The sequence below is a fragment of the Erigeron canadensis genome, chromosome 4 (assembly GCF_010389155.1).
Source record: "Erigeron canadensis isolate Cc75 chromosome 4, C_canadensis_v1, whole genome shotgun sequence".
NCBI lineage: Eukaryota > Viridiplantae > Streptophyta > Magnoliopsida > Asterales > Asteraceae > Erigeron > Erigeron canadensis.
This window is the reverse complement of record NC_057764.1, coordinates 22,719,524-22,733,289: the sequence shown is the minus strand read 5'-3', so window position 1 is coordinate 22,733,289 and position 13,766 is coordinate 22,719,524. Positions and strand designations below refer to the sequence as shown.

Genomic DNA, 13,766 nt, shown 5'->3' with positions numbered 1-13,766 from the left:
GCTTAGTAAGCAATATATGTAATTAAACAAGTGTATTAACATCTTATCAATGACAACACATAGGGATTTACAACTGTTGTCTTGCAACGGACATGTATGCAACATATAACAACTTATCGCATAACAACTTAAATTTAACAATAAACTAGAATATCCCTATGATGCAAACAACTTTTACAGTTGGTCACAAAACATTAACATAACTATTATATGACCATATCACACCTCAAGGTCATATAGTCTAGCTTTAACTATCACATGACTACATGACACCTCGAGATTATATAGTCATGTGACCCGTCCTCATATCACTCACCTTAGCTGCTTACTAACAATTCAATCATAATAAGGCTTCCAACTTTAGCACCTATACACTTAGCATATACACATCATTGCAATTACGATAACAACTTTTGTTAAACAACTTTTACCACTAATTCTAACTTAATCATAATCTTGGCTAGTGATTTTTTTTTCTTACCATAATCCACTTATTTAAATACAATAATATCATCATATAAACCTCTTAATTGATGAAAAACTTCTATTGTTTCACTAACCATGATTTTTCATATAATCATAATAATTAGGTCATAAAATCTTTTACAAATTTTTTTACAATTATTAAAATGGATGATTAGTAGATATTTGTGAGTATCATAAGAACATTTCCCTAAATTCTAGTAAAAGATAAGCACGTTAATTCAAAAAATATTGCCAGCCTTATCCCAATCAATTGAATTTTATTTTCCCACATATTTGAGTTTTTTCATATCACAAGAAATATGCTAAATCTAAATTCATTTGACAAACTCTTGGTAAACGACTAAACTCTACTATCAAACTAGATAGCTAAAAATATCTGGATTTACACTTTTATCCTCGTACTTCCATCACATTCCCTTTAAACCCTCTCATCAAATATCATACATGACATCATCAGAATAGCATGAGTGTTGGCACTTGGCACGTGCAATAAATCTACTTTTATGACCAAATTACCCTTACAAATTTCCCCTAATTCCTTTCGCCCCCTTTCTATCAGAAATCCATCTAGAGAAAAACAGAACACCCTCACCCCACACACACACACATACATACACAAACTCTGTATCTATCTATTCCATATCACAAACCACCGAAATACACCCAAAGTTCACAACTTTACATCCAAAATCCATCCAAAACTTCTTTTAATTCATTCTTAAGCTTCTTATTTCACTCAAAATCACCAATATTCACCCATTTACCGATCTTTTAATTTGTTAGGGTTTTTTTTTAATAAAAGTTTTGATCAATACCCACAAATAATTTGTTGATTTCTGAAGTGGGGTTTCAAAATTAAGCCCAAATTTATGTGCTTTTTTTAATTATAAATTGTTATATTTTCAATAAATAGATATAGATATAGATATATGGTGTAGAATTAGGTTATTTTGGTTATGATGGGAGGAACTGGTGAAGCTGATAGAAAACGCCAGTTTAGTTCAATATCATCATCACCAACTTCTGCTGCTGCTAATGCTAAGAAACACCCTTTTGTGCCTTCTTCTGAAGAAAAAAAGGTTTATATTATTGATCATATTTTTTTATATGAATTATATTTTGTTGAATTTGTGTTTTATTGGCTGTTTTGTTGAGGTTTAATAGATTGTGGATCTGTTTGTTTAAATTCTTGATGATGCTGTTTAAGTTGATTGCAAGTGAATATGTTTATAACATTTATGTGATTTAAGGTGTTGTTGGATAAGAAGTTTGAGGCACTTTTTAGAATTTTTATGCTTGATGAAGTGCCATTTTTAAATTTTAAGTAGTTGAATTATTATTAGTATATATAGATATGGTGTGTTAATTGTAGTTATATGGAGGTACTTTGTTTGTTGACTTGAGACTGTCGTGCTTTATGTATAGAGGAGTTATTTCGGTTTTAGCTTATGGATTAAGTGGATCAAAGTAGATATGTTATCTTGTCTGGAGTACGACATTAGCATTTGATACTTTAGTGTGATGCCTATGCTTGGATCTTAACTCTGGCGTTCTTAGTTTATCTGAAATTCTTATTTCTCGGCACCACATCAATTGTTCGGCCTACAGAATGTTGCATCTATGCATCATTTGTGAACAATAACAGCTGAACTTTGGTAGAAGTAGGTCACTCTATGCGCATAATCAAACTATATGGAGTAGATTCAAGCTTGTGAAGGCATGGTGGAGGTCACTAAAGCCACATTCGTGGCAAGGGAGGACTTAGAGACACGAAAGGCCAGTTTAAAGCCTGGAAGTTTATTAGGGTTGACCACAGAAAACTGTGTGAAGTAAAATTTGGAGTTTTAATGCTTTAATGTTCATGTTTAAGCTTTATTTTTATTTTTTTTTGTTTCTTACAGCAGCAAAGCAGCGGTGCACCAGACCATTTTGGTAGTGCAATGCCAAGGCAACATGTAAGATCCCAACAGTAAGCCATTATGACGGGCCTTTTCTAGTTAAGAGACATTAGGGGTCACCCTTTGTTCGTACGTCTATTTAGGCAGAGTAGATACTAGTGGTATACTTGGTACTCTTTTTGGGGCATGATTGAGAGATTGGTATTCCATCATAATCAAATGCTACTTTGTTGACAGTCAAGATTTTATCTTAGATTTGGTGTCATAAGACTGTCTTAGACTTTCTTGAGTGAGTCATGGCAAACTTATGTGATTGGCCTTATAGTATCTAAATTTTGTGTACCTGCCAGTAATGATACAAGAGTTGCATAACCTTTTTGAGTTTGCTACATTTTCCTCATTCTTACTTGCTCGTATGCCAATTATGTTTACATTTATTTTTCTACTTTGCCTTCTGGTAATGTTTTTTTCTTCGGCTTGCAGCTTGACACTGTAGTACTCAAATTTCAAAATCAAAAACTCGTTCAGAAGTTAGAATCACAAAAGGTTGAATATGTTGCTCTAGATAACAAATTCAGTCAACTGAGGGAGAAACAATTGCCATACAACAATACTTTAGCTGTAGTAGATAAGTCTTGGGATGAGGTAGGTTCTTAAACCCTATTATTATATATTCAATTGGACACATATCAATTTGGTTGACCAAAGCCTGGTTAACTTTTTCATAGCTCGTTGATAAAATAGAGTCATGCTCTATCCACACAAAGGAGTTGTCAGGTCATGGTCATGATCATGATCATCATAATAGGAACCCTCCGGCTGCAGGAGGTAAGAATGGTCAAACCTTTCTTCTTTCAATATGTTCATGCTTATGTATTTTTGCTCTTTGAATGTATTGACCAACAAAAAGAGTAGCTTTAGCTCCACCTTCATTAAATATTTTAATCGGTTTTATGTATATTAATCCAGTGTCATATAATGAATCACTACGTCCAGAGGATGTCTTTCTTCACCGGCTTTTAGATAAAGGTGCAACGGAGAGTAGCTCTGAAACTAATAGCAATCCAAGTCAGGGGCAAGATTTTCGAGAATCTACTGGAAACAAAGTTCAGAATACTTTAAGAAATATTGTTCATGCTATCGATGCCATATGGACTTTGAAGGATGGACTTTATGCCGAAACCGTAAAGAACTTTCCTGAAGGTTCTAACTTCTAATACTAATTACATTGCTGTGTGAGTTGTGTATCGTTTTTTGTTTAATGTTCACAAAGTTGTTGTTTGTGTAGTGTCATGCAGACCAAACACGTCAATTGAGTTAGAGAATGAAGTGAAGAGATTGAGGTTAGGAATAGGTGATATGCATCTGAAGCACAGGTCTCTAGCAAGGCAGATGCAGTTCCACCGTGACGCTGATGCCAAGAATAAATCCGAGCTCAGACAATTGAAGGGTAACTTACTGTTCTCTATTTTTTTACAAAGTTCAGTGCCAGTTATCTCTTCTGAGCTATGATGTACGCTGCTAAAATAAAGTTCTAACCTTTAAAGCCACGCTGTGCTTTGTTTGTTGGCTCGGAAGTTAATTTTGCTTTAGAGTTATGTGGCTGCTAGGGGTGTTTTGGTGTGTGTTTTCCGAAGTGATCAAGGTTGTAGAACTTGTGGATTAGGATCGGGACGGCCGGACGGGGAGGTGGGGAGACGGGATATTTTGAAACATCGGGGAGATATCGTATTGGGTAATTTATATAAAAACATTTTAATTTTATGAAATTATATGTCACAGAATTTTAAAAATATCTATAAATTTCAGCCTTATCCATAATTTTTTGAAAACATTACATAATTTTCAAACTTTAACATAATTGTATCAAAACATTAACATAATTCTTCAAACTAATATATAGACGGTTTGTTTAATTGGAATTGGGTTTCTTTTAAAGACTTGTGAAGGTAAAAAAAACTAAAAAAAAAAGACTTGTTGACACTGACCGAGTTTGACCGATCCTGGCTGATATATGACCGAGATTCCCGATATTGACCAAGGTTCCAATATTTGGCCGATATTCATTGGTTGACTAGCGTTGGCCGATATCTGAGCTGATCCCACCCATTTCGTCTCCTTGAGAGGCCGATCCCGAGACCGATACCGTGCTATCGGCCGATACAGCCGATATTTACAACACTGGAAGTGATTATGTGATATTGAATAATCATAATTAGATAATCAACCTTAATAATATGGGCTATAGAAGTTGTAATAATTAGATGGTTAAAAGTGATATTTTTTTATATCCTTCTTTTTTTTAATCACTTCAGGGGAGCTGGAGTGCACCATTGCCGAGTTGGAAGAAAGTAACAAGAATTTGGCAGCCCTTAAAGCAGAGGCTGATGCAGCAAACGGAGGAATTTTCCCTGTACTTCTTGGAAATAAGCGTGTTGCTAATGATAGGGCGAGAGAAAAAGATAAGGATGTACATGATATGGAGTTTTTATTGAAGGAATTATTGGTACCTTACTAATGCTATGCCACGCGTTTGTTCTATTTTTTTTAAAGAAAATTATTGTAGTGGCACAGTAGATTGTTTACTAAGATGTAGTGTTTAACTTTCTGAACAGGAACAAGCTTCTTCCAGACAACTAGATCTCAAACGTTTACACGAAGAAAGAATGGACATATTAAAAAAATTATCGAGTTTGCAGGTTTGTTCTTTGAATTTTGATTGTATGACATTTAAAGAGTTGAATCTATTTGTCTTTTGGGGCCTTTTTGGTTTGTTGTACAGAAAGACAAGGGAACGGAATATGATGGTTAATCATTTTGGCAAAGTAATGGACAGCACATTTAAGTATCATGTTTGGTTAGCCTGTAGGAACGAATTGCTTTGTTTGTATTATACAGGAGGCTGTATAATTGCATTCTCGCTCTCTATTTATTTTTGATAGAAGCTATTGTAAGTTTATTAATGAAGAATACCAATCAAACATAATAGATGACCTTCAAAGTTTGGTCATAATGTAAGTTTCTTTCCATCCCATGATTAAATGAGAAGAATATCTGTGACCTTGAAATGAAAATCAACCAAATAGAAGGATTCACATTCCTTTTGAATTGGTCATTTTCATTCCATCACACCAAAAAGGCAACTTCTTTTTTCACTTCAATGGGCTTTTGATGTTGTCATTGATCTTTTTATGACGCTTGGATTCCTGACTGTTAATATTTATGTGACAGGCTACCTTAAAGAACGTGAAGGGCATTTTCTCTTCTGAAGCTTTTGTCTTGGTGAAAGATCAAATTGCAAAGGCACGAGGAGAGATAGCAGAATTTCAAGCTCAAGTCGAGAAATTGCAGGTTGTTAGACATTGGCAGTTACATTAGTTACTTTTCTTTCTTTTCTATTAACCATACCAATTACCATAAATTCAGGTGGAGAAAGATAATCTTGGGTGGCGGGAAAGGGAGTTCAACATGAAAGTTGATATTACGGATGTTTTGCGCCAATCTTCTGCTTTTTCCGACTCTAGAATTAGCGACCTGAAAATGGAGATACAAAAACAAATTGATGGAAGAAAGTTGATTGAATCTAAATTGGAAGAAGCATCAAGAGAACCCGGTATATAGTGCATAACTATTTGGTTGATTTTAGTTTGTTTAAACTTTCATATATAGAGACTAATAGATTTCTTGTTATCATCTTTGTTTCAGGCAGGAAAGAAATCATTGCAAAATTTAGAGCCTTTGTGTCTTCATTCCCGGAGGATATGGGAAGTATGCAAACTGAACTAAGAAAACACAAAGAGGCTTCTTCAGATGTTCACTCATTGCGTGCCAATGTTCAATCTCTTTCCAACATTCTGGACAGGAAGGTAGGGCACCCGACGATGTAGGTTCTTCTTTCTGTAATAGATTAAGCAGCCACTTAGTTTTCATTTAAGTTGTGTTATACAGGCAAAAGAGTTGGAAGCATTATCTGGTAGATCAGCTGCAGAATCTGCTGAAATACAGAGATTACGAGCAACAGTATGTTTATATATATATATATATATTTCGTATTTCATATATTACTTTGACATATTCTGAATTGCTGTTCATTTTGTTTCTGAAATTTCGTATTTCATATACAGATCTTTTTGTTTTGATTATTCTACGACTCCATATTCAAGTATTTCACTTTAAAATGTTCAGTAAAAAAGTTGATTTAGGTCAAAAAGTTTTGGCCACGATCTAATTGTATTTGATTCTATATCTATGTTAACCCTTGACAACCTTTGGGCTTTGGTATCTGATTGCCTTTAGGCTTTTCAGGCGACTTAGGGTCCCATCAGTAGATAGCCTCTGCTTTTAAGTGTGTGTGTGTGTTTTATTTGTTTTTTTTGCAGCCTTTGTGCATAGACTTATATAGTCATATATGCTTACTTGATTATATGTACATATATGTTTAAATGCTTTTATGCTTTGCATGTATGTTTGATTTTGCGTTTTTACATGTACGCTATTTGAATATGTTCACATACACACACAGAGTCTCTCTCCATCCCTGCTTTCCATACACACCCATGGCGCTATTTGGGTATTGTTGCTGTATATCTAGGCCTGGTTAGAGTTATTTATTTTGTTTATATTCCTTGATAATTCTTGTTTGTCCATCTCTGTTAGTTTACTCAAGGTTGTCAATGTGGAGTTCTTACACAGGATCTTTTAGTGTCTTTTAAGTTCGTAGTTTGAAGACGTAAGGGTCTCATTCATGGATGTTTGTCTATGCTTCAAGTATAAAATCACAAATACGTATTTACTATTTAGTATATGTATCATAGCTGCCTTTGTGCATAAATTTATATATGCTTTTTTATAACATGTCCATTATGTTTAATTGCTTTTATGCTTTACATGTTTGTATGCTTTTTGACATATACGCTATATCTGCATATGTTCACGTACACACGCACACTACACAGAGTCTCCCTATTCTTGGGTATGCAAGCTTCCCATACCGGCATACTTCACCCCCTCTCCCTCAATGGTGGGATCTGGGTATTGTTGCTGTATATCCAGGCCTCTTTGGATTCTTTTATTTTGTTTATATTCCTTGATAGTTTTTGTGTGTCCAACTATGTTAATTCTACCTAAGGTTGTCAAGGTTTGTGTCTCTCATAGGCGTGTCTTAAATTTATGTCGAAGGTTGATTGTATGACAAATTAGGAAGAGTCTTAACTTGATCGTGGTAGTAATATATAACTACTGATTAGTTTGTATTACTAGTGTTATAGGTTTTAGGGTGTTAAATTTTTGACGTTGAAGAGTAGCAGATATGCTATTTTGGGGCCCCTTCATTTTAAAAAGTTCACCTTAGGCTTGAGATCGTGTGATTCGTCTCATTTGTTTTACATATCATTTCAAGTCTCTCTCTATCCCTGTCCATTTCCCACAAAAGGAAAAACACAAAAATATCATTATTATAGATTGTAGATACGTAAATGGAGTATTTATACAAAATCCTTCTATCTTCTTTTCCATTAACCCGTCTTCTTTGTTGGAAAAGCAAGGCATGTCAGCCAACAGATTGATGTTTAGAAGCAACAGATCTTAAAAGTCTGATCTAACAGGTTAAATAGTTTGACCGAGTTTTGACCAAGTCACCTGAGTTTTGACCGATTCACTCGAGTTGTGACCGAGTTTGGCTTATGTTGACCCAAGTCTGAACTGTTGACCGAGTTTTAGGCCGATTCGGGCTGACTCGATTCGTTTACCAACCGAGTCACCAGTCTATGCTGAGAACTCATCCGACTCGGCCGAGTTTTACAACCCTTGAAGTAAACATTCTCTTCAAGTTTGCTGGATTTGAGTCATTTGATATATTGATTCATTCACTTTTGTGATTTCACAAAAATTGGTCTCGAACTCTCGATTATACCAAATGATATTGGCTATATGTTATTCAGGTTTGGTTTTAGAATATTATGAAATGTCTGGTTTGGTATGAGTATCAAGTCAGTGTTATTTTTTAGAATTACATATTCATCATACTCTTAAGCCCGAGTTTATATTCTGTATAGGGTCACACTTGGGACCAAACAGGTTTAGACCAACTCTGTTCTCTCTGCCAGTTTTCTTAACAAGTCTTTTCTCTTGATTGTTTTAGTATATGGTGGAACAGCCTAGTTTAACACCAAACATTCTACAGATGGTATGGGTTTTCATTGGCCAATCACATCATCTGTTACCACATCCATGAAATGCATATCTGGCAATTTCTTGTCATTGTCGTTTTACTCTCGATCAGCAGAAATCTTCTGAAAGGTTCTGCCCGGGAGATCTCTTTGTAGCTCACATTTAAGTAAACTAAATGAAGTATAAATAGTCTTTGAACGTAGAAAGATATGTTGCTGACTTCATGCTTGCCACTGCACAGCATATTTGATCAGCAGAATAACTTTGATGGGTTGAATTTGGTGTTACAAATGTTCATGGGTTGATACTGAAAATTGAGAAGAAGTATGACTCTGTAGGTTCACTTGATATATGTGACAGCCTATTCCTACGCTATCACCCTGTTTATTATTTGGAATTATTTTTGTTCATGTGTATGCAGATGCATCACGGTAATCTAAGTATATAATCTGTCTGCTCGGTCTAACTCGGTTAACATTGGTATAGATACATGACTTAGAGGAGAGTGACTTGGAGTTGAAGGCCATTATGGATGTGCACAGGCGCGAAACCATCTATTCAAGGTTATACTAACTATATAGATCTTTATAGATTACTTGTTAATATATGCTTTTTGCACGTAATAGATTTGAATGTGGTGGTGTTATAGAAAATGTGATTAGGCAATGAAAACCTTATATATGAGTTATGTTCTTCTATAATAATTTGTCGAGGGTTATTGGTAATAACAGGGATATACTTGAGGCTAGGAACTCAGAATACAAGGCTTGGGCTCATGTTCAAAGCCTGAGTCATTCTCTTGATGAACATAACCTAGAAACACGAGTCAAGACAGCAATTGAAGCTGAGGCAGCATCTCAGCAAATGTTAGCTGCCGCAGAAGCTAAGATTGCTGATCTAAGGCAGAAATGGGAAACCTCTAAAAGGTGCTGCTTTTGGTTTCATGAATTTATCTGTATCGCAAGATAGTAAAATATGCCTTTTAATTTATTTTGACGGTGTACATTCTTATGATCTGCTTTCAGGGAAAAATGTAGACTTTCTGATGTGCTGAAGTCCAAGCATGAAGAAAATGAAGCCTACCTTTCCGAAATAGAGGTTAGATAATGGATGCCTAGTCTTTTAAGGGATGTTTGGGTTCTTATCGAATATCTTGTACGTCTATGTTATATGAAATGCTCATTTCTAACCACAATCTTGAGTGGTCATATAAATGATTGTTTTATCTTCGACAATGTGAAGCAACAAAAATAAACCTATAATATCTATTATTGACTAATGAATGGGCCACTTTCACCCCACCCCCACCACTGATAACTCTCTATTGCAGTATATATAAAAATGCTTTGAATGGGCTTGTGAATCTGAAGTATGATGTTCTAAAATCCATTCAAGTCTGTAATTGTTCATTCCAACCCATTCATGGAATGTAGACAGACCCTTGGAGCTTAGAAATTGCGTATATCAACCCGTTTTTGGAAGGTTTTGGTGGAAGTTTCCTGCTCTATGAATATTAGTGTTTGTTCTGGTCATTTTTACCAGAATCTGGTGACATTTTGTCTGAAAGTCTGTATTTTGAATGTAAACGATTCTAGTTGGGTGGCCTGAGCAAAAAATTAAATGGGTTTCCTGTTTGATGTAATCCCCAAACATGGGCTGCCTACTTGACATAATATCCATTCATTATTTATTGCTAACTTACCTGAAAAGCAGATTATAATGATGTTAGTTTGCTTTATGCAGACTATTGGCCAAGCGTACGATGACATCCAAACTCAAAATCAACAGCTTTTGCAGCAAATTACAGAGAGAGATGACTATAACATTAAGGTACTAGATATTTTCAGTCGATATGAAATTAAAATATGGATCAAATCAACTATGAATCTATGATCCACTTCTACCAGATTTACCTGTTTTATCTTTTACGGAATTGAATGGTGCATCTCTTCTAAAATTTATTCTCAGAGCTTTGTTTCTTTTATATATATATATATATATATTTCATTTATTGCTTACGATTACCATCAACTTCCTTATTACGTGGTAATATGTGAATCTTTTTGTTACTATAACCTGATACTCATTTCGGTATTATGTAATACAAACGTATTAACCCTGGGATACTACCATCTTTTCTCAGCTTGTTTTGGAGGGAGTGCGTGCGAGACAGCTGCAGGATTCTCTTCTCATGGACAAACAAACTGTGGAAAAAATGCTTCAACAGGGAAATGCATTGAAAGTTTTTTGCGAAACAAAAGCTGAAAGAATTGAGGATCAGGTACTTTAAAACAAGTGATTTGACATTTCCAACCCCTCACCAAGTAAATCTTTTTTTTTTAACGGTGCCCAGCATTTTTATGTTAAATAAGCTGCATTGGTAGGTATTGAGTTAAAAATTGTGATTTATAGGTGAGATCATGCTCGGATCAAGTACAGAAGCTATCTGAAAGTAGGGCTCAAAAGATGGTTTCCTTGGAAAATACTCAAAGGAGACTACAAGATATCAGAAGAACATCTCAGCAGCTAACAGACTCGTTAGATGAATCACAGAGTAAGGTCGACAGAAGTCGGATTAGTCTTGTGGATTTACAGATCGAATTCGAAAAGGAAAGGTAAACAAAACAGCTTCTCTCTCCTTCCCGTTCATACATTTCATCTGTACCAAATAAAGGCAACAATTTCCTTTCTGGGTTGTACCATATATATCACTATCAACTTTTTTCCATGCACCACTAAAATGGCTGATTTGACCATTTTAGCCTCCTTTAATTGAAAAGAGCTCAATAGATAACAATGTAAAATCAACTAGTATAGTAGTGTATCTCAGAAAATTGGTGGTGTACAGGATCACTACTCATGTCTAATGTGGCAATCTCGTCCCGTAAGAATGGGACTATTCGGGTTATATGTTTTATCTGTTAACTGGTAGAATGGGAAAATAGCTAGAAATTAAACAGGTCGGATGACCTAATGCATGGATCCTATCAAATCATCTTATTCGAAAGATTTATATCATTTCTCTGATTATAATTGGTACACAATAGATATGAATTAAAACTGGAAAAGGTATTTGGCAAAATATGTTTTCAGCTGACTTGAACAAAAACATGTCTAGTGATTGCTTCAACTAATTCTGAACACCTAATTATATGATTTGGGCATTGAAAGAATGGGCAATCTTGTCCCGTAAGATTGGGACTATTCGGGTTATATGTTTTATCTGTTAACTGGTAGAATGGGAAAATAGCTAGAAATTAAACAGGTCGGATGACCTAATGCATGGATCCTCTCAAATCATCTTATTCGAAAGATTTATATCATTTCTCTGATTATAATTGGTACACAATAGATATGAATTAAAACTGGAAAAGGTATTTGGCAAAATATGTTTTCAGCTGACTTGAACAAAAACATGTCTAGTAATTGCTTCAACTAATTCTGAACACCTAATTATATAGTTGGCAGCATCTTCTAAACCCTCTATTTTTTATTATATATTAACTAATGCTTCTGTGAAGTTTCTTATCCAAAGCTTACTTTTTTAACACATTCAATATGTAATAAATGCCTTTAAAGATTGCCCAACATACCCATTGTCAGATTTCAAGCTAAAGATTAGGAGATAAAAAATGCATAAGCTATGTGCCAATCATTCAATAGATTAGGCATGTTTTTAAGTGTTCGTTTTAGGCATATATATTATCCATGGTATAACCTTATATAAATTTGTTATGTTTAATGTATATATTAAACTAGAGACTTTCTTTGTCCGTATATCATTACCCATCCCATTCATTTTACTGCCTCTAGTAAATGTCATTGTCCCTTTGGGTTTAGGTTTCAATTGTAACTTGCTTTTTTACTCATGAGTAATCAATACAACAGAATTCTTAGTCAATAAGATTCTTTTTTTTTTATCTTCACAAATGGGCATTTAATTTTCACTTGGTTGTCCACAGGTTTGACAAAAAGAGAGTTGAAGAGGAGTTGGAAGCTTCAAGAAGAAAGCATTTACGTCTAACGGCACACTTAGACGGGTCATCAGTAGTTGAAAAACTTCAGCAGGAGCTTAAAGAATACAAGGAAATACTCAAATGCAGTGTTTGCCTTGACAGACCAAAAGAGGTACATATGTTTGCAACTTGGTCCTCGGTCTAATAATGCAAGTTTTTATTTCCAACGGCCCTTGTATGTTACAAGTGTTCTTTTGCTCTCAACTTAGTCCGGTATAAAGAAATATTATATTTTCAACTGCAAGCTGTTGCTTATAGGAATTCTTTTGGCAGGTGGTGATTACAAAATGTTATCATCTCTTTTGCAATCATTGTGTCCAGAAGATTATTGAAAGTCGGCATCGGAAGTGCCCTCTATGTGCTGCAAGTTTTGGTGCTAATGATGTAAAACCTGTTTACATTTGACACGATTTTTTTGGTAAATGGCCCAAATAGACTGCACACATCTTCATGTATAATATGAAAAAGGTTTCTAGGGAACGAACACGAACGATGTTTTCATTCCCGCACAAATCTATATTGGTTTGCTGCTCCTGGTTTTCAGATTTTGTCAATTTTGCATAGTTTTTTTTAGATTTTTTAGTGTAGCTGTGAAAGTTTCTTGTTATGATTTCATATTCATGTATTTAGCTATATGGTACCTTATAATATGATCATTGACTGATTTCTTGAATCAAAAAATTTTGATTTCATTCTCCACTGGTAGTTTCTTAGCAGTTTCAATATCATGTTATTGGACTACGTTAAATTAGCGATGCATGCTTTAATCATGTTATTGTAACAGTAGTGTGACACTGTGACTTGTATTTTGCAATAATCACTGCATCTTATTCAAACATGTCCTTTTGCACATGGCTTGCTGAATTTCTGTTGATGAAACACGAGCCAAAATTCAATTCAGGTAGTTGCACACCCCCGTGTATGTTGTACTTTTGGTGGTGCATTTAACTTGGATCAAAAAACGAATTGCCTGGATTGAATAAGAATGTAAAAACACGTTGATCATGTGTGATTACGAACAAAGTTAGTCATCCATTACTTTGTCATAAGTTGGTTTTTTCATTATTGAGATCCTTTTGGTTCTTTTTAGACTGTCGTGGTCATTGCTCTTCTAATGCAAGCCACCCAATGGTTCTTTGGTGATTCATGAGGTTCGTTGCAAGCAACAATTGACAAAGTTTGGTAAAAAGCATAATGC

At 34.8% G+C, this 13,766-nt stretch overlaps 1 protein-coding gene across 2 annotated transcripts; it reads left to right on the top strand.

The window, feature by feature from the left end:
* Positions 1-1,061: 1,061 nt before the first annotated feature.
* Positions 1,062-13,267, top strand: LOC122595597 (E3 ubiquitin-protein ligase BRE1-like 1). Of its 2 annotated transcripts, XM_043767990.1 has the most exons (20): positions 1,062-1,565; positions 2,388-2,441; positions 2,868-3,029; positions 3,113-3,212; positions 3,354-3,587; positions 3,673-3,834; positions 4,700-4,890; positions 5,000-5,083; positions 5,616-5,735; positions 5,811-5,997; positions 6,090-6,250; positions 6,333-6,404; positions 9,039-9,115; positions 9,284-9,478; positions 9,578-9,650; positions 10,296-10,382; positions 10,696-10,833; positions 10,965-11,167; positions 12,515-12,680; positions 12,842-13,267. In XM_043767990.1, exons 1-20 carry the CDS (start codon positions 1,443-1,445, stop codon positions 12,971-12,973), a joined length of 2,721 nt encoding a protein of 906 aa, XP_043623925.1. In that variant the 5' UTR covers positions 1,062-1,442; the 3' UTR covers positions 12,974-13,267. The 2 variants fall into 2 exon arrangements, with proteins under 2 accessions (XP_043623925.1, XP_043623926.1); XM_043767991.1 differs by lacking the exon at positions 2,388-2,441.
* The last annotated feature ends 499 nt before the right edge of the window (positions 13,268-13,766 follow it).